At 56.9% G+C, this 27164-nt stretch overlaps 1 protein-coding gene across 1 annotated transcript; it reads right to left on the bottom strand.

Moving 5' to 3' along the window:
* Positions 1–76: 76 nt before the first annotated feature.
* On the bottom strand, positions 77–27106 carry GNAI3 (G protein subunit alpha i3). Its single transcript, XM_083813035.1, has 9 exons — positions 26778–27106; positions 14311–14353; positions 14061–14202; positions 12358–12515; positions 5652–5780; positions 3099–3228; positions 2406–2559; positions 1317–1526; positions 77–1214 (listed from the first exon to the last, which is right to left on the bottom strand). Exons 1-8 carry the CDS (start codon positions 26893–26895, stop codon positions 1336–1338), a joined length of 1065 nt encoding a protein of 354 aa, XP_083669161.1. The 5' UTR covers positions 26896–27106; the 3' UTR covers positions 77–1214; positions 1317–1335.
* Positions 27107–27164: the final 58 nt, after the last annotated feature.

Genomic DNA, 27164 nt, shown 5'->3' with positions numbered 1-27164 from the left:
CTTCAGCCGGACGGGCAAAGCGCAGAAGGGGAGAGAACTTGGGGAGGAATTACAAAAACCAGGGAAAAGGCTCAACTGTTTACTCACCGTTTTAATACTGCCAACAACTATAACAGATTGAAACTGTACACATGACAAACTGGGAAAAGAGTCTAAATGCAATGGTTCAGCAAAGGAATGTACTGACTGGTTCTGAACATTACTACAGTAAAAACAATGGCAAACAAGAATTTGGCACCACATATACAAAGTAAAGGCATGCTGTCAATACCGTTTAGGAGTCTCCGAACAGAAAAAGCCATGGTAAATGCAGAACAAAGTGCACCCTTTAAAAAATTGCCCACCGGTTTAGACCGAAAATGCACAAGAATCTAAGTGGTTGATTTAGTAGCTCTGTAGCAGCACACATTTTCCATCTAATTTGGAGCTCGGCATTTCAGCTCTCCAACTGACGCAGCCCAGGTACATGTTCACCACGAAGCTGGCTTTATGCTTACCACACAGTATAAATCCCATTTGGATATCAGCATAAACCAGGTTCACCCCTAACCAGAAACTAAAAAGACTTGTATATCCTGCTGCAGAAGCTTCTTCAAAAAGCCTTATGGTAGCAGGACGGTAACAAACTACACATCAGAAAAAGCCAAAGCTATCGCCGTAAGAGCTCTAAGGATCCATTAAGTAGTTGCAGAAATATTAAATTCTGACCATACCAAGTGTTAAAAACAAAGAGTTCCTGCTAAGAGGAATACTTTCTGCATGATCTGGTCACATGTGCATAGTTAAGTGATTTTTTTGTTTTTATTTTTAAAACAAGATTTGTTTGCAAATAAAGAAATAAAATTTAGTAAAGTTATAGTTTTCTTGATGGAAAAAACCTTAAAAACAGACTAGTGGTGGCTTGTTAACCAAAGAAAGAGAGAAAGCTACATATCGAAGGTCTGGAATCCAGCACCTTAACTTCACAACAGCTGTACACATTTGAGATTACGCCATCCAAACGATGCCAGGATGATCTAGTCACACTAACGGTTGTTCCATCTTGACCTAACTTCAACATCCCATATCAATAAAAAGGTCCCTAATACAGAAGATTGTGCTAAAGAATGCAACGATTCTGCATGCTGTTTTCGTTTCCCTGGTCCTGTTCATGCTTGCAGCTGTCCCCATGAGGCAGCAAAGAGTCTGGTTCTCAAAACGCCACATCATAAGAACTGAAAAGAGAACACGGAGCATTAGTGCGGTACAAGACAAAGCCAGACCAAGCTGGTGTGCAAAGCTTAAACTCTGCGCGCAGCCAAGCAGCTTAGCTTTACCTTCTTCCCACGCCCCTTCTCAATAGAGTCCACATTCCTTCAGGTTGTTCTTAATGATAACATCTGTAACAGCATCGAACACAAACTGCACGTTCTTGGTGTCAGTGGCACAGGTGAAGTGCGTGTAGATCTCCTTGGTGTCTTTTCTTCGGTTCAGATCTTCAAACTGACACTGGATGTACGCAGCTGCTTCCTCGTATGTGTTGGAGCCTGAGAAAGATAAGAGCCCTTACTTCAGCCAGCAGTTCACAGCAGAGAGTTTTTGAACAGATCTTTTAAGCACATATTAAGCTGCTTGCAACCATCTGCCTTATCCAGCTACAAATCCAAATCCACCATTAACCCCTTCCTGCAAATCTGAAGTCTATTCCCAGCTTCTGCCCAGTGACCTTGGACAAGTCGTTCCCTGCTGCAAGTCTCCGGCTGCTCCCCAGCCCAGCCCCTGCGCCCAGAGACGGGAACATCACCACCACGCCTCTTCGCGAGCGACCTGCGAGGTCCAAAAGGGAACGCTGCGCATCGGCTACCAAAATGCTTCATGCCAGAAACAGCTATACTGCAAGAGTGACAAGGACAGGAACAACCAGGTTTGAGGGAAGGGCAGCTTCAAAAATCTGAATGCCTCAAGCACTGACCACGTAACGCACCATCCCTGTGCAGGCGGCAGCAGGGAAGGGCTGCAGAACAGACTATTGCTGAAACAGACACCAGAGTGAACAAGGGCCTTACCCAGGACGTGGATAAGCTTGATAGCCTCTAAAATTGAGGTTAAATAGAAGCATTGTCCTAGTACAATGTGGAAAACAGTGACCTTGACTTGCTGAAGTGCAACACTGTTAAGTGTCTTTGCTTTTCACACTCCAGGCCATAAAACACATGGACAAAGGCTGTTCCAAACCACAGACATGCACAACCACGTCCCTCCTGAGACAATGAGTTATCAGCTAGCTGGACAGCTCAAAGATGCTGCCCGAGAGACAGAGTCAAGGGAACAGGGAAAAAGATAATCTTGGATCGTGTAGGCTTTAACTGACTCATTGCTGGCCCTGGTGATGCAAACAAGATGCCATTTCACGAGCCCAACCTTACCTGTGTATTCTGGATAGCAGATCGTTAGTGGGCTTTTCTTAATCTTTTCCTCAAACAGGTCTTTCTTGTTCAGGAAAAGAATGATCGACGTGTCTGTAAACCATTTGTTGTTACAAATGCTGTCAAACAGTTTCATACTCTCATGCATCCGGTTCTGAAAAGTAAAAGAAGAAGAGGGGGATGCATCACTCCAGAGTTATTTGGGGAGGATGGGGCGGGGGCAGACAGGCTTTACTACAAAGGCCAGACTAAGGCACCAAGCATTACGCTGCTAAACACGGATATCCTCGCTGTCACCGCATCAGGAAGAGCGCGTGTGGCCCTGAGCAGAGGCTGGTGCTGCCTCACCCCGCCGCTCCCCCAGCCCGTGCCCGATCCTCCACGGAGGGGCTCACACCTCGGGGAACAGGCTGCGGGGCCAGCACCGTGAGCCACCCTCCTGTACACAGGCCCTGGGGAAAATCTTATTTGTGCATTACGGTTTTCTGTTTCTGGGGCAAGATACCGCTGGCTGCTGCAAGGAAGCGCTCTTCTTTACAGCTCCCGGGTCACTTCAGGGAACAACCGCCACATAACAAAGGGAACGATCTAGAGACGTGCCCGTCCCACACAGGATAAGGTCTGCACTCGCTTCCACCTCCCTTCTGCTACAGGGCCACCCAGCCAGGCGTTACTAACTCCTCGATGACATACCATTTCCTCGTCCTCGGCCAAGACAAGGTCATAATCACTGAGGGCCACACAGAAAATAATTGCTGTCACGCCTTCAAAGCAGTGGATCCACTTCTTCCGCTCTGACCGCTGGCCACCAACATCAAACATCCTGGGAGAGGCAGAAGAAAAGTCTCAGGAGCTATGGAGACCTCTCTCCCTGGCCACCACCCCGTCCACAAGAGATGGAGAGGCTCAGCTAAGGACTTTCCAACAAGCAGGAGTTAGGGAAAAACAGGTACGCAGCCTTCCATCAGCAGGGCCAACAACGCGGAGCCTCCCTTCCTCAGGAGAATTCACTGAATTCTTTTTAGAGCAATTTCAGCAGGAAGAACTAGAGGTTCACCTACATCACTATCCAGAAGTCTGCTGATTCACCAGGGCATGCTTATTTTGTTCTCTGTCTCTGATTTCCTTAGCAACAATCCATTTGCTTGACTGGACTCCAAACACCTACTCACAGCCAGCTCTTCCAGTTCATTTACACTGCGTCTGACAAAGGCTTATCTGGAACACGCTACCTGCATGCTACTGCTGGGACTCGGAAGAATTAATGAGGTTAAGAAACAGCTTTATGTATTTTTTTTTTTAAAAAAGAAGTGTCTGTTGTCTACTGAAGTTTAAAGGCTTCGGCTACTTACAGAATTTCTGGCTACAGAAGAGATGCAAGCACCTTGCATGGTTACAACACCCCGCTCACCGAAGCATTTTGATGAGATGCAGGGTTGCCCACTATGTTCTGATGCGCTGCGACTTAATTAAATCAAGCCAGATACAAGTCAATATCCAAGAGCTATGGAAATCATAAACATCGATTTGTTATCACAGCAAACACAGAGACAAGAGACACTATCCAGTGTGGGCCAAAAGCAATACAACTTCATGACAGCAAACAAGGGAGCCAGAAGAGCAGTTCAGCTAACTCCAATTTTCTGTTTAAGGTAAACCGTCCCAGCGGACCACAGAAGGAAAGATGAAAATCTCTGCGAAGACACCGGCTGTTTACTTAGCTTGCATTATTCGCCATTACTCTCTGCTGTTAGCGCAGAGACATCCGAAGAGGAATAGCATCCCTGACAACTCAGCTTCTCCAAGCTAATCCAAATTCAAGTCACAGTTATGCTAAAGCTACCTCAGCCCATTATTAATGTCTGAGATTTAACATCAAGGCTTCCGTCGCAGGAAAGATGGCAGCTTCAGGGTTTAAGATGCATTAATGCTTTCCTTTGTGGAGCAAATCCCTCTGAGATGAGACACCTCGTGTGGCTCTGGGGAGGTGGGGGAAAGAGCAACCCCCTCCGAGGCACGTGCATAAAGTGCTCAGCCATTTCACTTTGAAAGAAGGGCTACAATGATTAAACCAAATATGCCTGCTACCTCCAGCTCACTCTCCCATTAGTCAGACGTGATGATTTTTAAGTGATGATTTCTGAAAGAGCACCACACACTGCAGCTGGAAATACTAACCCCAATACATCGTGATGGAAGACAAGCTTTCCCTAAACGAACCAGAAGCCATATAAATAGTTCTGAGACGCAAAGTGTTTGTGCATTTTTGTTAGAACAGTTCATAAGTTAGGACATTTCAGAAGCCAAAATGTACCGCTCTCCCAAACAGCGTGCAAATGGATCGAGTTTTATAAGCAACACATGGATTTTTGCTATAGCTCTTCCAAACTGTTTTCAAACACAAACTAAAAATAAGCCAATAAATGCTTATTTCAAGGCTTTGAGCAACAAAGGCTTGAAAACATTGCTACAGGATGGAGGGAACTCGCCCAAGATACAGACACTGCATTTTCCTACACCCCCGTCCTGTGACAGCGCTGCCCACCCCCAGGGCCCCAGGCTGGTTGTTAGGAGCGCGATCGTGACCCAAAGCGAGGATTTTCTAAGGAGCAGACCAAGAGCAGGGAAGACGGCTCGACTGCACGCTAGCAGCTGCTGTGAGGTTAGAGGGAGCTTGGTTAGTGACACTGAAAGGGACACTGCCAGGACCAGACCTGGGAGCTGAGCCCCTCAGGGGCTGAATTTAGGAGGCAGAGAGGGGAGGCGAGTCCCAACCTCTGCAGCGTCACGCGGAGGCAGCCAGTCCCCAGCCCTCCTGCATGCCCCGCTCCTGCTCTGCAGCAAGTGTCAGTCAGCAGTCATCACCAGCTTCGTGAACACCATGCACCCCAGAGCCAAGGCTGGGTCTTCAGGGAGAGCCCTCCTCTTCCACTTCAAAGAAAGGGGTTAAGTTCAAACTCAAAAGCCAGGAGTCAGTGTCCTTTTAGTATTTTTTTTTCTGATCCTGTAAACAAGCAGTCAGTACCTGTGTGCGCGATTCCAACATAAAAGCAGCTGAAAAGAATAGAAGAAGGCAAATAAAAGTCAAACCAGTATCTCCAGTGAGCAACGCCAGTAGAGAGGGAGTACAACGGAGGCGAGGACACTTAAGAGCGCGAGGCGTTTTGCAGCGGGGGTGCGGATCTTACCGCCGCGCACCGCGGAAATCACCGCAGCCCACAGGGACGCACGCTGCCCTTCACTTACTTGAAGTAGAGGTCCTTGAAGGTGAAGTGCGTTTCCACGATGCCTGTAGTTTTAACTCTGGTCCGCAGAACATCCTGCTGAGTCGGAATGTAGGTCGGCTGGGATATTCTATCCAAGTCATTTAGGTAACTAAACCAGAAGAGACAACACAAGATGCGCTTTTTTTAGCCTCCATGCTTGCTGTGAATCTTTTATAAACTGCAGAAGAAAGTCATCACAGAACTTATTCATCCTCTTCACACAATGCAGACCTCAAACACACGGCAAACAGACAAACCCCCTTGGGTCTGCCTCGGGGTGGTTTCTATCATTTTTTTACCCCCCTCGTGGCCGTGCAGCACGTGCTGGGTGGCGTTCAGCTGCTCAGGAGCAACGCTTAATCAGAGGCTAGCACAAGAGGTACTGCTGATGCAGAAGCCATGCCAAGACTGCTATCTCTTGGGGCAATTCAAAGTAGTCAAGGTCTTTCACATCAAAGCACAAGGCAATAAATCCAGTGGCTCACTTTAAAGGGCAAGGATACATCAAACGAACTAGCAGGAAGGAATTAAGCGTAAAGACCAGCCCCCACAGCAGGCAGATTCATGCACCTACTTCAGCAACAGCAAACTAACGACCGGAGGTGCCTTAATCCCAGCTTTTGGGGGGATGCAGCAGAAAGTTGTAACTCTTTCAAGCAGCAAACACGACACGCTGGGAAGCCCGCGTGCCTGCGGGCAGCCCCACAGAGCGCGCCCGCTGCCCAGGGCTGCTGGAAGCGCCCGTTTCTCCATGGCACCACAGCACCGTGCCCACCGGGACCCCGACTCCATTTCAGCTTCAGCAGATTCCCTTTGAAGTTTGGCTCTCGGGTACATCGTTTCCTGCAGCACCATAAATCGCGCCCTAGCCAGCAACACCTCCGAGCTCGTTTTTGCCTGTTACGAGGACGGCGAAGCCTTCTGCTTCCACCGGTGAGAAGAGATGACTGCAGCTCCATTCGGAGGGGACCCGAGGCGAGAGCATTACCTCTGACAGCTATGGGCACACCTTCACCCCGCGTGTTTTATAATCAGCACAGGACTGTACTGCCGTCACGGTGGCACGATGCTGTTACGCTATCTTAACGACCTTGCCTTGCCAAGCAAGCAGCATCACAGGTCAGGGTTTGCTCACAAGCGAATGCTGCGCCCAAATTTCACTCGCCTTTGTCGCCGAGCAGGCAGCGCACCGAGCGGCATCTCCCTCCTCTGCCAGGAGCGCCGGCGGGCGCTGGCAGAGCGCTGACCTATTTTCTGAGCCCCAGCAGAACCCAGCCCACCCGCCAGCCTCCTGCCAGCGCTCGCCCTGCACCGCGGGGCTCTCCTCCGAGGGCTGGGATCTGCAAGTGGTTTTAGCCTGGGTTTTAGCCCAGGACAGGCCAACTCCCCTCACTCCCTCCTCCGGTCCAGTGGGATGAGAGGTTTGCAAACTGCTCTTTCACAGCAACGCGGCGCCCGTAACTCACGCCTGGGATCGGCTTTAGATTCAGTTCGGTAAGACGGAATTTGGAAGGTAGCTATCTTCATTAGGTTTCTGGTAAGTATTTCTGCTGAGGACGTAACTTGCCCAAGCGTTTATCCTCTTTCCTACCAGTGTTAGTTTAGCTGGGACACGGTGGTTGAGAACCAATGGAAGAGATGGAAATGAAACCTGAGAACTGACCCAGCAACTTCTGACAGCTTGGCTTTGATACAGGTCACAGGGCTGCCCCACATCACTGAAATGATAAATGTGCAAGCTGAGGCTGTAAAGCATCTGCTCCTAATTGCCAGCTTTCAGGAGTTTGGGCCATGAAGCTGGTATAATTCCCACTTAAGGCTTTTTAGGCAGCCGGGAGGAGTGAATAGGGGCATCTCCCATCAGCTGCACTGCAAAGTGCCACTCGAACACCTGCATATCGATCAGCGGAACAAGGTGTATCAGGTTAAGCAGTGCTCCATCTGCAAGTTCCCTTAAAAATAAACTCGGCCAGATTAATTCAGAGGGACTCCAAGGGCAAGCAAATACCAGACCCCATGACAATGCCGAAGCAGTTGGATTTCTGAGCAGGGGATTTTTTGCTACTAGATCCCATGTACACGCAGCCCCCTCCAGCTATCCGGGGCTCGCCAGGGGCAGAAGCCACCGTGCCCGCCGCGCGCCTCCCACCAGCTGCAGAAGCCCAGTCCGGGCTGATCGCCTCCGTTTCCCTCCACGACATACTGACTGAGTGGAACTTGAAAAAGCTGGAAAAGCACGGTCTGAGACTCGTGGCTTCGAGCTACTCATCACCCAGTTTACAGATGTTCCTCTAAAATATTGTTTCAAGAACTAAAAATGTACACCTGACTGAATCTTGCCACATCCCACGCAGCTCGCAGCCCTTTTCACAACCTCCTTTGTCACCGGGCTGCAGTCACACGCTGAGGCTGCGACACTTGTTCCCCACCTCGCACCCGGGTGTTTGCAGAACCAGCTATTTCTCATGCTCAACACCACCTTGCAAATGCAAGCTTGCAAAAAGGTTGTTTTTTGTTTTTTTTTACACTCTGAAAACGAGGCTTTGGGCACAGAAATGCTGACCAAAAGCCTGCAGCATAACCCGTACTTGCGTTAGATCCTCCAAGCCTTCCCAGGATGTGCTGTGCTGGTCCGGCCCCGGTTTGATACCGACGCATGCGTGGATGTGTAGTTGCAGCCTGATCAGCTTCAGCACCATCCTGACTGACGCTCAGGCCAACTGCTCTGCTAAGGAGCACTGGCAGCAGCGGCAGGGCTCTCCGGAGCGGACAGCTTTCAGGAGGTGAATAAAACACAATTCCCCTCCTCCACACACTCACACGAGCCCTGGAGTGGCATTTTCCTAACGATTCAGTCATGTTTCCTTTCAGTGCTGGAAAAAATGCTCCCAAGGCCAAAAACGTCTCTGAAAGATTCATACAAAGCATTTCTTACGAAAGGCGCTCGCAGGCAGCGCTGCGGGAGGGAGGGAGGGGCGGCCCCGGCAGCCGGGAGGCAGCGCCGCAGACAAAGCCTGCCTCGGACCCGCTGCCAGGAGGCGCAGCCTGGTGCCCAGCTGGGTTTGTATCTGCAGCCACCGAACGCCGAGCTTTCCAGAAGCCTTAGCACAAGAACCCGTCCGCGTCAGCCTGAAAATGCAAACGGTATTCCTCCTTCCATAGGCGGTCGGTTCACACAGACTTGATCTACAGCCAAGCCTTCCTGCAGCAAGAAGAGAAAGGGTGAGGACCTGGTGAAGCCTGTATCTAAAGGACGTCTGTTTTGGAAGTCTGTCTCCTCTTTCCCTGCATCTTTGGGTGGATTTTGGCAGAAGACGACATTAAGCAAAGCAGAAAACAAGGTAACAGAGCAGGATTTCCAGGAAAAGGGAATGTTGCTTGTTACCTTTATCAATACAAATGCTCATTTGGAGCAGCTCAGACAGACCCTAAGTCTGCAGCACAGGCCTGCTGATGAAAAAAATCACATCTGAAACTTGAACTGTGATCCCAAGGTGGTGCTACTTGAGAGGAATCACAAGAAAGCAGCACCAGGAGACACATGGGAGGGCTTCTACTTGAAAGTGAAGAAAATACAATAAAAAGAAATCTAGGTTTTACCCAGCAACATAACTGTAAGGGAATTCAGGCCAGAACTGGCACTTGGGAGCGTGACAAGAAATGCCAGAATATGGAACAGTTCATCCGAAAGTATGCTAATTGCCTGCAGACAGCTCCCAACAGTATCTGCAGATTGGTGCCTGCACGACCTTCGGAAAAAGCAGCAATAGCAGCAAGCAAAATACTTTAGAGCACTATCCGCTTACCAACGCTTACAAGTATCAGATGGAGGCGACTGCAGAGATGTGCAAGACAATAAGCCTTAGCATCCACACAGGTTTTCGTTTGCTGTAGCTGTGACACCAAGAATTGAGCACAGGGTTCCCAAATGCTTCTCCACAGCACCCACCGGAGACAGGAGAGGTGATCTAGGGAGAGCTGTTTGCTCGCGTCAGAGGTAAAGAAAACGGGAAACTGCCATATGGCAAACAGGGACGTTCGGAACGTCACACCAAAAGAGCACGGCAGTTGCTGGAGGGACGTTATCAGATGGTGCCTAAGAGAAGACACTGAGCGTTTCTGCCAGTGTTTCAATACCCACAGTTTACACCAAGAGTTAACTCAACTGTTCTAAAAACCAAACCACACACAAGAGAAAACGTGCAGAAGGCTCAGGTTCCAGGACAGACCGCTTGGATTGGTGTCACCAGCGGTTATCTTCGGGAGTTTGCCCCCGCCCTTTGCACGTGCACAACAAGCACACCGTTACGAGGGTGACCTCCCGCGCCACGGGCAGGATCCGCACTGCACAAGGGGAACGGCTCAGGCAGGCAACAGCGGGAAGAAAAGCTTTCAGAAGAATTTGACGCGACCCTGAAAATCCTGGCACTCTGCCACAGCTCTCCTGTCAGTTCCTGATAAGTCAAGCCGCCTCATTTTCACAAGTGATCATCTGTATCTTGCTCTTTTTCCTTTTCGGGTGTCTCAGCAGAGGCCCTCAGCTCTGATCTGACGCCAGGAGCCCAGCACCAGGCTTGACGCACAGTGCAGTGCAGAACTGCAGCTGGAAAACCAGCCGCCCCAACAAGGGCACCGGCTGCTGGCCCTGGCACTTCAGCCCTCTTTGTAACAGCCACCGAAAGGCGCAGAGGTGACGCTCCCCCAGCAGAACTGCACACAAAAGCTACTACCTACGTGATCACCACCACGAGAAGGGATTGGAAGACATCCGTCCTTTAAGCATGGACAAGAGAATTAATTAAGAAACACCAGAAGATAAGGCAGGTCAGGGGCCACACGCTGTGCAAAGAGGAGCGAACGCTGGCCGCACGCTCCCTTGGCCGCTCGTTCTGTCCGTCAGCAAGGCAGGGGGCTCGTGGAAGAAACCAGCTCCTGACCTGCGTGACTGCGCTCTGCGCCCACTCGCAGCATTTCCTAACCGCGGAGTTGCCTGGCGACTGACTCAAAAAACAATGCTGTCTTCATGCAACTTCCTGCGGTCTTAGGACAGGAAGCAAAATTCTGACGCCTGTATCAGAAAAATGCCACACGGGTCATCAACAGGCTGAAATCTCTCTGCTGCAGATTTGACGCCAGCCCATTAGAGCAACTCTTCCCAGCAGGTGTCCACACGTACCCGAGATGGGACGTGACACAGATACTGAGGAACGGGAACAACCCACTAAAACCCGGTCTTTGAAAAGCGGTCAGGTGAAGTCATGTAAGCACTCAAGCAGGCTTACACCCCCTCTTCCCAAAGCCGCCTTGTTGCTGGCCCCTCCATGCCCTGTTCTCCCGCCTGCCTTCATTCACATCATCTTCCCAGGCAGACCACCAAGACACAAAGCCAGGGCTCCCCACCTTAGCTTCCTCCTTAAGCTCCACTCAACCTCTTACGTCTTCTGCCTCAGATCCTGTGTGCAAGAAGATCTTCAGCTTTCTTTCTCTCCCCCACATCTTTTTTATTAAATCTATTCTCTCACTGATTCTCATCTAACCTTTTTTCTCCCTTTGAATCTGAAGCTTCCTCCTCGTATGCTGCAAAGGTACTCAAGAATCTAAGCCTCTTCTTGTCAACTCACTCACCTTGATCTAAACCCATGATCATCTGCCGAGGTGTTACAATTTTAGCAAAATTCTTGCTTATTTTCAAGCTAAAATTTGCTCTGCACAGAGAGCCTGCAGGCAACTCAGCTGTGACTCATCTAAAGTTTCTTTATAAAGCGCTTCCAAACTAATTTTCCAAGGCATAAAACTTGGCCAAACCGAAGAATTTTCAGGTGGACATCAGGAAGCATGCCTGACCCCAAAGTCATCCCTTCTGACTTTTAAAACATTTGCTCTAGAGAGACCGAGCATGCAACTTTTTCCATAAAGAAAAAAGCAACAACTGCCTTGTTTTTCAAAAGCAACAGTTTCCCTTCCCTGCACTAACCTGCCTCTCGGAAATAGATGAGGCATTCTGGTCAAAATTCTCATTAATTCCAGCCAGCTGCCAGCAGCAGCCTACAGCGTTCCTCGCTATTTATCTAGTCGTAACTTTCCAATTGTTAAGCAATTGTGTGCATGTTAGAAACAGAACAGTAAGCAGGTTTATAGCTCGCCTGCAGCACTGCCTTTGTGATGTTAAGCACAGAAACAGAAGTGTAGCGAGAGCTGTTAAGGAAAACAACTATATGAATACTGAATTGCCAGTATCGGGAGAGGCCAGTATTGGAAACTGGTGGTCACTGCGAATTTGGTAGTTAAATCAGAAGCTCAGTTTCAGGAAGTGTTACTCCCTTCTGCAGGGAAAGGAGTAAAGGTCGTGTCGCTGACCATCTGCTGCAACAATTGATCTTGATGCAAGGTGGTACATTGTTCTTCCACTACAGATTGCCAAATTCACCTAGGCTCAAAACAAGGAATGCTTTTTCTTTTTTCCAGTCTTATACGCGGGAAAAAGATACAGGAAAACTGACTTTGATCAGCTAAAGCACAAAGTCAGCTTGAGAGCCAGGCCCTGAGAAACACCAGCCCAGCTAGACTACGGTTTCTGTCCACCCACTCTGGAAGCGGTTTCTGTCTGCTTGCAGCCATGAAGTCCTTTCTGAGGACCAGTGTTTGGTTTGCTGTGAAGAACCCAGAAGCCAGTAACGGTCTCTTACTATGATGCAGAGTCATTAAGTTGATATTCTCTTGATCTGCTGAAGCAGGCCTGAACCCCAGCATCTCTCCATAACCGCTTGATCACACCAGCTAGCTCAGCAGTCATCACTCCCTCCTCGGCGCTTCCAGCTAACACAAACAGCTGACGGGCGTCGTCCTGCAAGAAGAGGCGAAGAAAAAAAATAGAAATCAAAACTTAACACCAGAAACTGTCTTACAGGCTGCAGCAACTGCACTAAGGAGTCATGTTCCCCTCTGCCACGCAGTCTTCTCCCCCAAATCACCAAGTTATTTTTCGTCCTGCAGTCAAAGTGGAAAACAGGCTGACCTGCATCCCACACTGACGTTTACTTCTGCAGTGATCAGACCTGCCAGCTTCCTTTCAGGAGATGTAAGAGACCTTTCGCTATCCCAACAAGTTCTCAACTGCAGCAGACTGTCTCCCTCCTAATATCTGCTCCTCTCCAACGAGTATCTGTGTCTGTACTGCCCAGCACGTACCATCAAAGCTTGGAAAAGAGTCAAGTCTGCCTGCTACTCCAAAGGGTACCTCCCTAGCACTAGGCAACAGCCACCTAAATTATTTTAATCAAGGTCTAAATCACCGCAATAAAGAGCTGGAGCTCAGTTATGAGTCTTTGCACGTGCTGCACTTATGGGTACAGTGCTACGCTGACAAGTCATACGCTGTGGTTTGCTGGGAGGCAGTAGATTTAGTTACCCTGGGTCTCGTCCTAGAAAACTGTAACAAGTTGTTTGCCCTTCAGGGTAGTTCGGGGCACTGGAAAATTCTTGGCGTTCAGCTCTTGTTCTGCTTTTGCAAAGCAAGCTAAGCCTGGGCAGGTCAACCGAAAAAGGAACTTGGATTTTAACATCTTCCTCCTTCCAGCCACATTAGCCAGGCTGAGATCACCACTCAGCCCGCACAAGCTCAGAGGAAAGGTGGAGCAGAATGCCAGGGTGGGTTTGGAGAACAGTTGAGTAACAGCCTAGGTTAGCGTGCAAGTGAACATATGCCCTTCAGCAAGGACACTTTATACCTTAAGTTCCAAATACCTGCAGTTGCAACACAAAGAAGCAAAGTGTGTTACTTCACTTACCGTGTATTAACTGTAAGCACAAGGAATCAGTGCAAGTCAGCAAACGTCACAGGCTGTGCAGCCACCGCCCAGAATACACAGTTCCCATCTCCTACTCATTTTCAGGAGCTTCTGACTTCCCATTCTGCCTGTGCCTTCCCCCACCATGACAATTAAGACTTCTTCTCTTCAGTTTCTACCAGCTTGAAGCACTGGTGGTGAGCACCGGTAAGAGCACAAGGAATCGGCAGAACTGAATGGTAAAGAAGCGCCTCCAATCCTCAGAACGCTCAGACAACGAGTGTGATCAAGGCTTATTTAGTTCAGCTTAAAGACTAACTGGCACAACGCCTTGAAACACTACTGGGGACTGACATCCAAAGTCAAGCAATTTAAACCAAAACTAAGAGCTTTGTTAAAAATTCAAATACCTTAGACAAATGCTTGGGGATTTTTATTTATTTATTTGAGCATTCAAACTACAGACCGTGAAGCGTCCCTCCCACTAATGCATCTTGTAACAAACGTGCTTCCACTATGAGCGTCACGGACAGAATTTCCAGGATTCATTAACACAATTCACAGCACCAACTCAGACTAAGGGAAATAAGTGAAATACTTACTGCTCTGGCAACTTCCCCAAAGTCTATCTTTAGCCTTCCCATGGCTCTTATGATTGCAATGATGGACTGGATAGTATTGCTGTAGACAACCACTTTATATTGTTTGCATTCTTCCTCCGAATAGCCATCCTCATGAATAATCCTGGAAGAAAACCAAGCCGTCACTCCCAAGCCAAACCAGAAGGGCACCACAGACTGCTTATTTCATCTTGCACTGAAATGCAGTTCCCATGACTGCACTCTCACTTACTTCATCTGCTTCACAATGGTGCTTTTGCCAGATTCTCCAGCACCTGAAAAGCACAAACAAATCCCAGTTAGCAACGACATGAAGTTAGAAAGAAAAGCAGATTGCGCCCTCCTCACTTCCAACAGAGGGGTTGACAGGGTTCGGAATGAGATGCTTCCTGTGCATTGCTGCCGCTAGCAGAGCCCCACAGCAGCTGTACCGTCCCCGGGGGAGGGATGGCACCCACAGCTGCACCCTCCTCAGGTTGGATTTACAGATGCTGATGGTCATTGTGCGTCCATCTGCTCAAAAAGCAAAGTAGAATTGCTGGACTTCCAGAGCACGCTTCCTAGTCAGCGTGGGGAGCTACCTGGGAGGCACGTCTGAAAAGCTGGGACGAGGATTTATCTAACAGACTGTCTGCCCGCCACCCCGCGTTTCCAGCTCGCTAACTCCAGTCCGAGGCAGCCCCGCAGCTAAATGCATGGATGCCATCAGGTCCTGCCCGCCGTTACCCAGCCGAGCAAGATAAAAGCACTGGCCTTGAATAACCGGGTGGATAAACCCCAGATCCCGGGGCATTTTCACAAGGAACAGCTAACTCAGAGCGATCTTGTACAGCATCCAGAGGAAGGGGCAGACCCAGAAGAGAGCTCAAAAACGTGCACGCATTGTGCGCGCAGATCCAGGTGAAGCAGCTTGAGACATTAAAGGCCAGAACCGTGTTACTGTCGGAGCGGGAACACCGGGATGGATCCTGCAAGGTCCCTCGGCCACTCTGCGGTCAGCCAAATGCCGCCCATAATGTTCCAAACTGGAAAAACCCAGGCGCGCCCCCGCGCCGCATTACTACAGCGCAGCGGGAAGCACACCACCGTCGCTGCTGAGCCAGGTGCCTCCCAAGCACCGCAGCAGAACCCCACGGACGCCTGCCCAGGCTTGAAGTGGCAGCTCCCGGGCACCCGTGAGTCACCGGCAGGAGGAGCGGGGACCTGGCCTCCCGCTGCAGCCGCTCGCCCCGCGCCGCTTCCCACGGGGAGCACAGCCACGGGACGGGTCGGGCACCTCCACCACGGCACACCCACCCACAGCACGCGCACGGCAAATTGTAATTGATTAACGAGTTCTGTTCTCCATCGTTTCCCACTGTACAAGCTTTATTATTCTGGGGAACTGAGGACAAGGAGACCCGCAGGTTTAGCTGGGAAATGAGCGCCTGCCACAGGACGACTTCCCGCTGAAGTACCCGGCCTGCGGGCGGCGGCACCCGGCCCTGCCTGCATCGCGGGCGGCTTTCCTTCAGAGGACGGAGCAACCTGCCTTGCTGAGCCCCTGCACACCCCGGGGGGCTGACTTATTCCTGTCCGCCGAGTATGAGGCTCCTTTCGCCAACGTCGCTTTCAATCCAAGGCATCACAGAGCGCTCTGCACCCGCTTCCCAGGGCGCAGCAAGGCCAGCAGCCACCTCTGCCCACCGGCGCAGCGGGCACCGGCTTCGTGCCCCAAAGCCACGGCGTTATCACGGCTCGTTACCACGGCTCGCCGAGCCCCGCGGCAGCAGCAGCCGGGCGGCACTGCCCGCACGAGGCCCGTGCCAGAGATGAAGCAGGCAGAAAGCAGGCAGAAAGCACGCCCGAGTCACCGCGTGCCCGCGGACACCCGGCTCTGCTCTGCCCCGTGCGAGGCGCAGCAGGAGCTGCCTGCAAACAAGCAGGACCAGCCGCGGGTTTCAGGCTCCTCGGCCCAAAGGGCTCGCCCCGAGCTGCAGAACTGGGTTTGCTGAAGCCCGAAGAATGAAGCTGAGCCTGTCTGGATTTGGTTACGTGAGTAAGGGTGTCCTGGCTGGGCCAGGGGACCCAGACTGCCGTTCCCTTCCAGCACAAAGACTTTGGGTGCCCCAGCGCACACTGAGAACTGGCGGAGTGGGGACCCTGAGCGGCATTGCTACCAGCAAGGAGAGTTTTGTTGGAAGAGGAGAACCCCCTTTAGGTTATCAGACCAATGGGGAAAGACCAAATTTCAGGTATAAAAGGAAGCTGTGAGAACTGGGCTGTGGTGTACTTCTCTAGAAAAAAAGTAGATGAAGTGCTCTTCCAGAACAAGAGCGTTTCCCAAGCCTCGGGCAACATCCGGAGCGGACTACGCTGCATTCCAGTTCCACTCCTGTATCCCTGAAGCCTTGGGAAAGCCAGCTCCCAGGAACAGCACCACGAATCGGGCACGAAAGCAGTGCTGCTGCTGAAAAAAAAGAGAATTCACTGCCCGGTCTCGCGGCTTGATGCCACGCTGGCACAGGAACCGAGAAATCCAGCTCCCGAAGACACGAGGTTGCTTTGTCGGCTTTGGGAGCGCGATAGGTGTGCTACTTCCTCGCCTGGAACTTCGTACATGTTCCAGCTCGCTCATTTCACATTCCCCACTCAGCCAAGAGGGTTTTGGTGGAGGAAAGGGCAATACTGGAGAGAACCTGGAGGAACGCGAAGTACCTGCGAGAACGTCGGGGTAGGGCTTACAGCGATGGCTGGGAAGGAGCAAACAGGACGACTGCTTGCTGCCGTTGCGCAGCAGCCAGACGCAGGCTGCCGTTCACCGGCTGCGAGCGCGCTGCGCCAACCTGAACCCAGGCCTGCCGCCGCCCTCGGAAGAAGGCGGCAATCGTCCCAGGACCGAGCGAGGACCACGCTGTCTGTACAGACGCGCGCTTCTATTTCCACTCCCAGCGCACCCGTCAGTTCCCAGATGTTGACGTGGATTCCTGAGGCTCTGCTGCTGTATTAAATTACGACAGAAAGCTTCCCCGACATCAGACAAGGTCATTTTCAAGCTGAACGTGCATTTCCTCCTAGGGAGCTTCAAAGCCAGCAAGCGGTCAAATATTTTTACAGCTCTCGGTGGCTGAAGACAGGGGATGCAGATCAGGTTCTTCCCCCAGCGCGAGCTTTCGCAGCAGGACAAGCCGTTGGATGACGGGTTCTCAGGCTGTCAGCTGGGAGGAAGCTGAAGTCAAACGACGCCTGCACGTGCTGTATCGCAGGGCTGTGCCTCCGTCCCCCCTACGCAGAGTGGCAGGACAGGGGTTTCTGCTGCTTCGGAGAAGTGACGAGGGACACGCTGGTGTCTGAGCACCACAGTGCCGCTGCCGGGGCCGTGCGGCGCTCTGCTCGCTTCGGCTGGGCACGGACTCCTTTAAGCACCGATTCTGCAGCCACCGCTCTGAGGTTATCCGCCTCACCATCCCCCTCGGGGATGGCAGCACCAGCAGCTGCCCTGCGCAGTACGGAAACTGCTTCCGAGATAGGGCACATGGTGCAATTTAAATCAATTAGCCTTCGGTCTAGGCTGCAGGGTTACCAGATTAGAGTCTCTCGTGACAAAATACTTCCATGTCTGGAAACCAAAGAATTCAACTTTCAAATTATTCCTAAGCATAAGTCAATTTTTTTTTTCCTTCCCTCAAGTCTCAAGGAGAAGATACTGCCAACCCAGCTCCAGGCAGGCCAGGCAGCATAAAACAGATTCCATCTTTAAAGCTGTTGAAGAAACGCTAGCAAGAAAGAACAACGAGGCGTGCTTTCAGCAGAATCCCCCACACCTTTACTCAGACCTCCGAGGGAATTAACACCTCTCACCCAAGCGAACCCCGGAGGCCTGAAGCACACAGTGCCACGCGGCTCCCCAGCACAGCAGCGCTCCGTCCGAAACCCGGAGCTTGCGGGAAGCATCCTCCCGCTGAGCGGGCTCTTTCCTCCTGTTGCCCCCCCCAGGACGCCCGCCTCTCCTCTGGCGGGCGCGCTTCTGGCAGGGGCACACCCAGAGCAGCGCCCTGCTGGCTGCACAGCGCTGACAGCCCCGGGGAGCGCGCACAGGGAGCGGTGAGGCTCCGCGCACCCGGCGCCTCCGCCCCGCTCCGCGCACGGGCTCCTCCGCCAAGCCCCCGTGTTTCTTCCCGCAGGTGAGCGTCCCCCTCGCTTGGCCGTTGCGATGGGAAAGCCTCGGCGCCGCCGCCTCCCCGCAGAGCCCCGCACGGGGATTCGGAGGAGGCTCCCGAGCACAAGCCCTGGCCCTTTTCTCGTTACCAGGCTCGCTGCCGTCTCCTCGGATTGCCTTAAAACAACGCACTGCTGCAGCAGGCATCGCTGAACCTGCGCTGCCTGTCAGCCGGGTGACAAAACAGCATCAGACACAATTGTGCCGTGCCGACACAGCCAAGGCGGTTATACAACACTAATTCGAGCCACGTTCGTTTAACTCTTCCCCTTCCCATTTCCAACCCCACGCACCCCAGCAGCGGCCTCAAACAGCAGCAGCCCGTGCTTCTGGGGAGCGCGGCGCCCGTTCCTCACCCTCCGGCTGCTGAGGGGCAGCAAAAAGCGAGCGGCGCCCTCTCCCCCTTTCCCTAAGAGAGGCGGCCCAGGACAGGCTCCCCCGGCTGCAGCTGCCACCTCCTCTGGGAGGGGATTCCCGAGGGAAATCTTCCGGCTGCTCCCAGCCTGGCCCCCCGTCCCTGCACCTCGTTAAGCGCTCATTTAGAAGCGCCTGCCCTGCAGCACCGCAATCCCTCGCCAGGAGCTCCTGCTGGGGCAGCAGCTGCTTTCCAAGGCGATGGCTGGCGTCAGGCACCGTCTCCTCCAAATTGCTCAGGAAAAAAACCCAACGCGTTAACTCTGCCCTGGTCTATCCCACAACACCGGCGCGGCGTGCTCCCGTGCAGCCCGTGGCATTTTCAGGGCCCCCCTCTCGCTGGCCACCTGCGCTTTTACCTCACCCCCTCCCAAATGTTCACAGTTGTTTGCATTTTACTTAGTTTCCAGCCCTAGCTTGAACATCTCCAGGTCTCATCTCTGTCCTCTGAGGCCTGCAGTTTGTCTAAACATTTGCACGTCCCGCGCGCGCTGCTGCTCTGCCTCGTTCCAAGTCACTTGAGGGGCTGCAAGGGGTCTGCACAAAGCGATGCGCATCAGGCGCGGGGTAACCGGCGCTCAGCGCACCCTGTGCGCCCGGGCGCACGCAGCTTCATTTACCCCGGTGCCTGCTGGTGGCACTTGCAGCAGGGCTTAAGCCTCAGTCCCGTACCTTTAGCAGGAAAAAGAGCAGGAACTGGATCCCGCTTTGCACAGCGCAAGCGGGCGGCGCGGTGTTGAGGTGCTCAGGGCCCGCAGGCCTCCAGGAGAGCCGGGGCGCTTTGAGGAGCTCAGAAACCAGGAACTGAGCCACTGGATGTTACTGGGCCCAGGAGCGGCAGGCTTGGAACGCCGCTCGGGCACTCACTGCCGAGCACAAAGCCAGCCTCTCCTTTCTGCTTTGGTTGCAGGGCGCTCACCTTTCGCCACGAGAAGCCGGGGCTGACCGGAGCGGGGCCGCCGTGACTCCGTGCAGAGAAGGCTTCGCAAGTCCGACGCCTCCCGGCTTGGCAGCAAGGAACGCGCTCATCCCACAGCTCCGCCCGCGCGCCCCGGGAAGGAAGGGCGATTCCCCCTCCCGAACCTCCTGCGGCCTTGGGCAGAAGCGGCTCCCCCCCGACCGAGGCGCGTTCGGCAAGACCTCCCTGCAGCCACTGCTCCTCCGCTCGCCCCGCGGGGCCAGCATCGCTCCCCCGGAGGCCGGCCGGGGCAAAGGCCCCCAGCCAGCCCCCGCTCGCCCCCGGGGTGGACGGGGGGAACCCGAGGCAGCCCCAGGCCATGCTGCGACGCGCGGTGCGGAGCCAAGCGGCCCCGCACAGCCCGGAGCTCCCAAGACCACGGGGAAGCGGGCGACGAGCAGGGCAGGAGAACACGGAGCGGACCGGGAATGCCAGGCCCGCGCGGCTGCGCTCCAGGTGAAACGGCCGCTTTTAAAGAAATTACCTCCTCGTTCACCCCGCTGAGGAAATGGGAAAGGGAGGCCAAAGACTGCCAGCGCCTCCCAGACACGAGCACCGAGCCAGCGCCCTGTTTCAGGCGGTATTGTAGGTAACGTGCTTTTTCCAGAGCTCGATCAGAACTGCAGGCGAGGATTTCCCCCCCCCCAGTTAAGGGGAGAAGCCCTGCAGCATCTGAAAGTTTCAGGAGAGAAACCAGGTTGCTGCCAAAACAAATTCTCCCTCGAGACGTGGAAGGGATGCACCTGGAATATCCATTAAAGCGCAGACATTTAGCAGGCTGACACGCTGCTGATCCCCAGCCTCTGGAGGAGGCCGCGCACAGCTTGTAACTGCAGCAACAGCCTGCGCCCGCTGCGAAACCGCAGCAGGGGCTTGGCAGAAACCTCGCTGCCCGGACGGGGGACGCTCAACCCTCGCCGAGCCCCAAAACCCACCGAAGCTCCCAGGGTCTGCCAGAGCCAACGGCCCGGGAACGGCCCTGGGGGCGACGTGGGGCCGCCCGGCTGGGCAGGAGCAGGGAGCCGGGGGGAGCCCGGCCCCCCGGAGCAGGGGCTGCTCCAGCGCTCGTGAGCGTCCCTGGGGGGGACGGGGACGCCACCTCCCCAGCAGCACAGATGTTTCCTTCTGTCAACATTTACTCCAGCCCCTCCCTAGCAAACAGCCGGGGACATTTCGCCTTTCCACGCAAACGCGCTCCTAGGAGGCGGTTTTCCAGGAGGCTGCACCCCGCGCACCCCCGGCCCGGCACCAATTCCAGCCCCGACATCCCCGCCTGCTGGGCGCGCCGCCGGCCCCGCTGACGCCCACATCTCCCCTCGCAGGGATGTTTCGGTTGTTTCAGCGCTTGGATAGCGCGAGGCCGGGGGAGCTCAGCTGACTGCAGGACCCGGCAATCAGGAGAAGGGGACGCCGCCGGAAAAGAGGGCGGCCGTGCCAGGCCCCGGGGGAGACAGCTGCTGTTAGAAAAGGCAACGGGAACCAGGACAGCTGAGGCTGACACGCTGCGACAGCAACGGCCACGCGCTGGGAAAAAACAAAGCACGCAACCGAAAGGGCACGCGGCTGGCTGGGGCCCGGCCCGGGCCAGCAGGAGCCGGGGGTGCGGGACGAGCCGGGGGTGCGGGACGAGCCGGGGGTGCCCCGCATGAAGCAGAAGCAGAGGATCCTCTGCAGACAGCCCTTCTGAAAACCTCACCACCGAGAGCCCCGGCACCACCGTGACCCCGGAGGCCCCCGCCGCAACGTGGGGGTTCCCAACACAGCCCTGGTGCTGCACGCAATTGCGGATCTTTTCCATACGAGCCCCACGTCACCCCCCTATGGAAAAGGGAGGGAGAGAGTCTTGCCTACGTTATTTGGCCATCGATGTTTGTGTAAGCCCGAAAAATTAAGGCTTGAAACCACAAAGCTGCAAATGGCTCACAAGCAACACGGGCCCCTAAGCACCCAAACCTTACGCCTTTTTCTTTTTGCCTTGAACCTTTTTGGGGCATTAGCCCGATTTCACAGAAAGGCTTTGAACGCCTGAGCGCTGCCTTAAAGTGTCGGGGGAGATTTTTAAGGCAGCCTTGGAGCGGCTGCCCCACGCGGGGCTCACGGGGAGCTGGGGAGAGACCTGGGGCAGGGCCGGCACCTGCAGCACGCGGGGCAGGCGGCGTCACCCCACGGCCGGGCGAAGCTCTCCCTTCGAGGCTCCTCGCCCAAACGTGGCCAAAACTCCTCGCCCGACCGTTCTGGGGGGGGCTGGAGGCGGCCCAGGGGATCCCGCGTCCGCCCAGCGGGCTCCAGGCTGCCCGCGGCCATCTCTCGAAGGCGGCTGAGCGACCGCCCCCGGCACCGAGGAACTGCACAAAACCAGGCGGAGACAAACCTAAAGAAATCAAATAAAAAGGAAAAAGCTCCCTTTTGGTAAAATTAAAAGGTAGAAACTGGGGAGAGAAGGAACAGCCAGCCCTGGAGGACGCAGGCTGCTTTGTCCTCGCCCGCTGTTGTGGCAGGGCCAGACCCCGGTGCCCACGGACCCGGCGGGTTCCGACCCGGTGGCGAGGCAGCGATCGCCCCCGGAGCAGGGCGGCAGCGGGGCACGGGGGGACTCCTGCAGGCCAAGCGCCGAAGGCCGGCCACAGTAACATCTGGGAGACGGCGCGAAGCAATGGGAACGGCCCGAGCCCTGTGACGTCCGGTTTACCTTTGATACACCGTTTTTTCCTGCAGAAGGAAAGCAACCAACCACAGCTGTTTTCCTCCACGGCGAGAACCAAATCAAAGTTCACACCTGACCGACGGCCGCGTTGCCTAACCCCCACCCCGCAGCGCAGAGGGGGGCCGGCGGCGCTGACCGACTGCTGCGGGCCACGAACCAGGAGGCCCAGGAAGGAAAGGGACGCGGCAGGAGGGGCGCGGCGGCAGGCAGACCCCCCCGCGTGGCCCCCGAGGTGGGAGCCGTGTCCCAGAGCGGCAGAGACCTGGGCCGGGCAGACGCGGGGGGAACGCTGAGGGCAAGGGGCTGCAAAGAAAAGTTCCTCGCTAGCACGGCTGCCCGAGCGCCTCGTTCTTCCTTGCGACCTGGGTGGACTGAAGGTGAACGCCCACTGACTGTGACGGCGGGACAACAGCCCTGAGCTGTTACAGACACTTATCAAAACAAGCAGGTGGGTAGGGGCAGCCTGCCAGCCCCCTGCCAGCTCCCCACCGGGGAGCAGCGCGCTCCTGGAGCACGGAGACCCCGGCACCCGGAGCCCCCCCCGTGCCCCCACCCAGCCCGGGGCCCGGCTCCTGGTTGCTTTCAGAGCTGGCCCAGTTGGCGCCGCCGCGGTAAGGAGGGACGGGCGAGCGAGGCGGAGCGGTGACCAAACGCCAGCTGGGAGAACACGGAACCGGAGACGTGCCTCCGGCGGCGGCCGGGCCGCTGGGGATCGCTGTGCGGGGCCGGGAACAAAAGGCGATGGCGCGGCGAGCAAGGGAGGCGCCGCCCGGCTTCGTGCGGGGTGCGCTGCGAGACCACCCGCAGCCAGCTCGAGCGCCAGCCCCCTGGGGCTGCTCCACCGAGCTCCCGTGAGGGAGGAGCACCTCGGGTGCCAGAAGCGAGGAGCATCGCGCCTCTGCGGCTGCGTGCGAGCTTGTTGCTCAAAACTTTAAAAGAGCCACGTTCAAATTAAAAAAAATCCCTCTTTGTTTAAAAAAGAAAAGTTATTTCGATGCTCTGCCTCCGCGTTTGATGGAGCTTGAACCCCGTCCAGAGAGCCCTGGGAGGAGGGGACGCAGTGCTGAGCCCCCCGCCAGCCGCCCCGCGCCACGCGGGGCCGGCCCCAAGCCTCAGAACTCGAGGCGGATTTCTGTGAAATGGAACCGCCCCGCGGCGAGCGCTTCATGTGTAAGCGGCCCTTCTCCTGCCTGCAGCCGATCCTGGGGGGTGAAGGCAGAAGGGTTCGGATCCTGCACCCGATCCCCGCGAGGAGCGGAGCGGCAGCAGCAATGCGGGCACGGCCCAGGCAGCGGTGGGCGCACGGAGAGCCTTCCTCAGCCCCGGCCGGGCACCAGGCGCCACGAGCCGGGTTCTCGCTGACGCGGCAGCTCCCCCCAACAGCCCTCACCGCACCGAGGGCCTAAATCGCCTTCTGGAAGCATAACCCCGCCTGCTGCGCCAGGGAGAAAACCCTCGCGTGGCCAGGGGTCACGAGGAGCGCTCGGGCCGCGAGGGTAGCACGCGGCAGCCGCCCCGCAGGGAGCGCCGAGCGGCTCCGGAGGCGAGGGGTGGCCGGGCCCGGTGCCCAGCGGCCCCCTGACACACCGGCGCCGAGAGAAGCCCAGGGAAGCCGCTGCTACGGACCTGGCAGCAACGGCTTCGCCTGGGTGTGCGTCCCCAGAAGGCCCCGCTCCGCCCTTCACGCAGGCACAGCCACGTCCGGCTGAGCAACGTGCGGTGAATCGGGGAAAAAGGGGGGCAAGACAGCCTCGGAGGAAAGCGGAGGTCTCCCGGAGCAGCGGAGCCGGCGGTTTGCTTGGGTCGTTATGCAGATGAGGACTATTTTAGAACGTACTTACGCTTTTAATTATTTCTGCCTGAATCAGCAAGAGCCCTTCAGCGTAATCGCGCGGGGCACCCGAACGCCGTAACCCCGCAGCGGGCTGGGCACGGGCACGCCCTGCGCACGCTCCCCTTGGGGCCGGCTGCGCCCGCCCGCCCCGAGGCCTTTCGCACGCTTCTGCCGCGCTTCTCCGCGGCGTGTGACGGGACGGCCGCGCGCACCCAGCGGCGACTTCGTGCCTCGGAGTCGCCCGGAGCCCCCCCAAGACCTGGCGCGGCGCCTCTGGAAGGCACCAGGGTGCGGGGCCACCGGCCCCTCTGCGGCTTGCCGCTCATCCCGCCTGGAACCCCCCCCCCCAGCCCCCCACGCCAGCCGAATCGCGTCGTGTGCCCGCGCCTGCAGAGCGGCACTGTCCCGGGGCGAGCCCTCGCCCACCGCCACGCGCTCAGACCCTGCCCGGCCCCGCACCGAGCCCCCATCGCCTCGCAGGCAGGGGGCGGCAGGACCCGGGCTCGGCTGCTGCGCGCCGCTCGGCTTTCCTTCTGGGAGAGGCCAGAAAGCCTCGCAGGGGTTCCTCAACTGGCGGCGCGGTGCAAGCGAGGCGTGCCGGGTGCCCCGAGACCCCCGCGTGGGAGCTGCCGCCCAAACCTGCGGCTCCCAGACCCACCCCGGCCAGCACCCGACCCCCTCCGGGGTCCCACCTCAGTCCAGGGGAGGCTCTGGGGAGCAGGGGGGGACACGCCAACCCCCTCCTGCCTCCTCTGCCCACGAGAGGACGCGGTTTAAGGAACAAAACCCCTGGTGCTGGGCGCGGCGCTCGCTCCCCACCAGCTCCCAGGGCTGGCAAGGAACGCGCGGAGCCTTCCCCCCCCCCCCACGGGGCTCCGCAGAGCCCCACGCAGGGCGGCGATTTTCACAGGGCCGGGGAAGAGCATCCGGAGCCCGAACTTTTATCTCTAGAGAAATGGGTTTCTGCTCAACTTCCCTGCACCAGCAGGGCGGCGAGAGGCTCCGCTTACACAAACACCGCGGGAGCTGCGCCGAGCTAGTGACACGAGGCAGCGCTTATCCGGGCCATCTGAACGCTGCGCCGTGAAAGAAACGCGTGCTCAAACAATGGAAAAAGCTCGTGAACTTTTCCGTCAGCTCCTCGATGCCTCCCCGAAAGGACGTTTGCTCCCACCGCGGGTTATCTCCTGCTGGCAGCTCGCTGCCCTGCTCTGCCTGCCCAGTAACAGAGCTGCGCGCGGGGAGGGCGCAGCTCAGCGCCGCCAACCCCCCTTTGATCGCCGGGAAGCCTTCCGCTGATTTTTCGGCTAGAAAGCCGTGCCGGTGGAGGCAGGGCGCAGGCCACGGCCGAGCACGAACCCGACCCGAGGCCCGACGCAGGTCTCCTCCCCAGCCGGCCCAGAAGAGCTTCGCCGGGCTTCGATGTACGCGACCCCACCGCCGACGGCGCGCCCGCAGGCATTTCGCTGCCCCCACAGCCATCAGAAACCCCAAAACGCAGCCGCTGCTCGGGTTGTGGGGTCTCACCCAGGCTCCAGGTTAAGGCGCTCTGAAGACAATTACCGGGCAACCTTTCGGGGAATCCCCCCCGCCTCTGTCACCCGCTGCCGAGCTCAGGCAGCCCTGCCCCAAAACCCTTACGGGCCTTCCCACGGCGCCACAAAGAGCGCCGCACCGCAGAGAAAACCTGGCACGGGAAACCTGAAGGGAGAACCGAGCCGTGCGGGCACTCTCCCTGAGGACGCGCAAGCATCGCTTGCTATCGACAGAGCAAATCCCCGCAGAATAAAGGGTCGGCCTGACCCTCGGCCAGGGCGCTCTCTGTGCACGCGGATCACAGAGCTCAGGGCGCTTCTCGCAGCGATACGAGCAAAAACCAGTTGGAAGGGGGAAAGAAGCGGCCTTAGGAGGGGGACCCCTGGGAAGGCAGGAGCGGTTCCCCGCCCGTTGTTCTCAGGGCAGGAACCAGACGCCTTTGTTGGGGCGCTCAGGAACCCCGCCCGCCCCCACCTGAGGTGGGACCCAGCAGCGCGGCCCCAAGCGGAGCCCCGGGTGTCACAGCACGAGGGGCGCCGTGACCCAGGGGCGCCGTGACCGGGCGAAGCAGCAGCGTGGGAGCAGCTCCGCGGGCCCCCTTCCCGCGGGCACCTCCCGGCACGGCCCCAGGGCGCAGGGCAGCACCGGGCGGGTGACCCCAGAGCACCCGCGGGCTCGGCCAAGCGCTTTGAGGCCTTCCCGCCCCGCACGGCTCCCGCTCGCTGCACGGCGCCGCCGCTGCGCCCCGAGCTCCGCGCCCCGAGCGCGTTTCGGCCGCCGACCCGAGGGCGGGGGGGGGGGGGGGGGGGGGCGCCGCTCCCTGCCCAGCCCCGGCCGCACCCGGCGGCGGCAGCACGGGGCGGGGAGCCCGGCCCCGGCCCCTCTGCGGGCACTGCCGGGCCCGGGCAGCCCCCGGGCGAGGCGCTCACGGGCAGCGCCGCCGGGAGCGGGGCCCCTGGGGGGACGGAGCCCCGGGGGGGGGGGGGGGGGGGGCCGGGCCCGGCCAGGCGGGGCCCGGTGTCCGCGGGGCTCCTCCCGCCCCCGCCGCTCCTCACCGAGCAGCAGCAGCTTCACCTCCTTGGCCGCCTTCTCGCCGTCCTCCCGCAGGTTGCGGTCGATCATCTTGCTCCGCTCCACCGCCGCCTTGTCCTCGGCGCTCAGCGTGCAGCCCATGGCGGCGGCGGGCCGGGGCCGGGCCGGGCCGGGCCGGGCCGGGCCGAGCGGAGCGGAGCGCAGCGGGGCCGCGCCTCTCGCCTCCCTCCCTCCCTGCCGCCTCCCCCCGCCCGGGCGGCGCCGGATTTCCGCCCGCCCGCCGCGACCGTTACGCGCGGGGCCTGCCGGGAGCTGGGAGGAGCGCGCCGCTTCCGGCCCGGGGCCGCGGGGCACGACGGGAAGCGGGGGGCACGCGCTGCGCTTCCGGTCCGGGTGGGGGGAGCGGGGCA

This window comes from Anser anser (assembly GCF_964211835.1).
Source record: "Anser anser genome assembly, chromosome: 27".
Classification (NCBI taxonomy): domain Eukaryota; kingdom Metazoa; phylum Chordata; class Aves; order Anseriformes; family Anatidae; genus Anser; species Anser anser.
The sequence above is the reverse complement of the archived record's forward strand: the minus strand, read 5'-3'. Positions and strand labels throughout refer to the sequence as shown.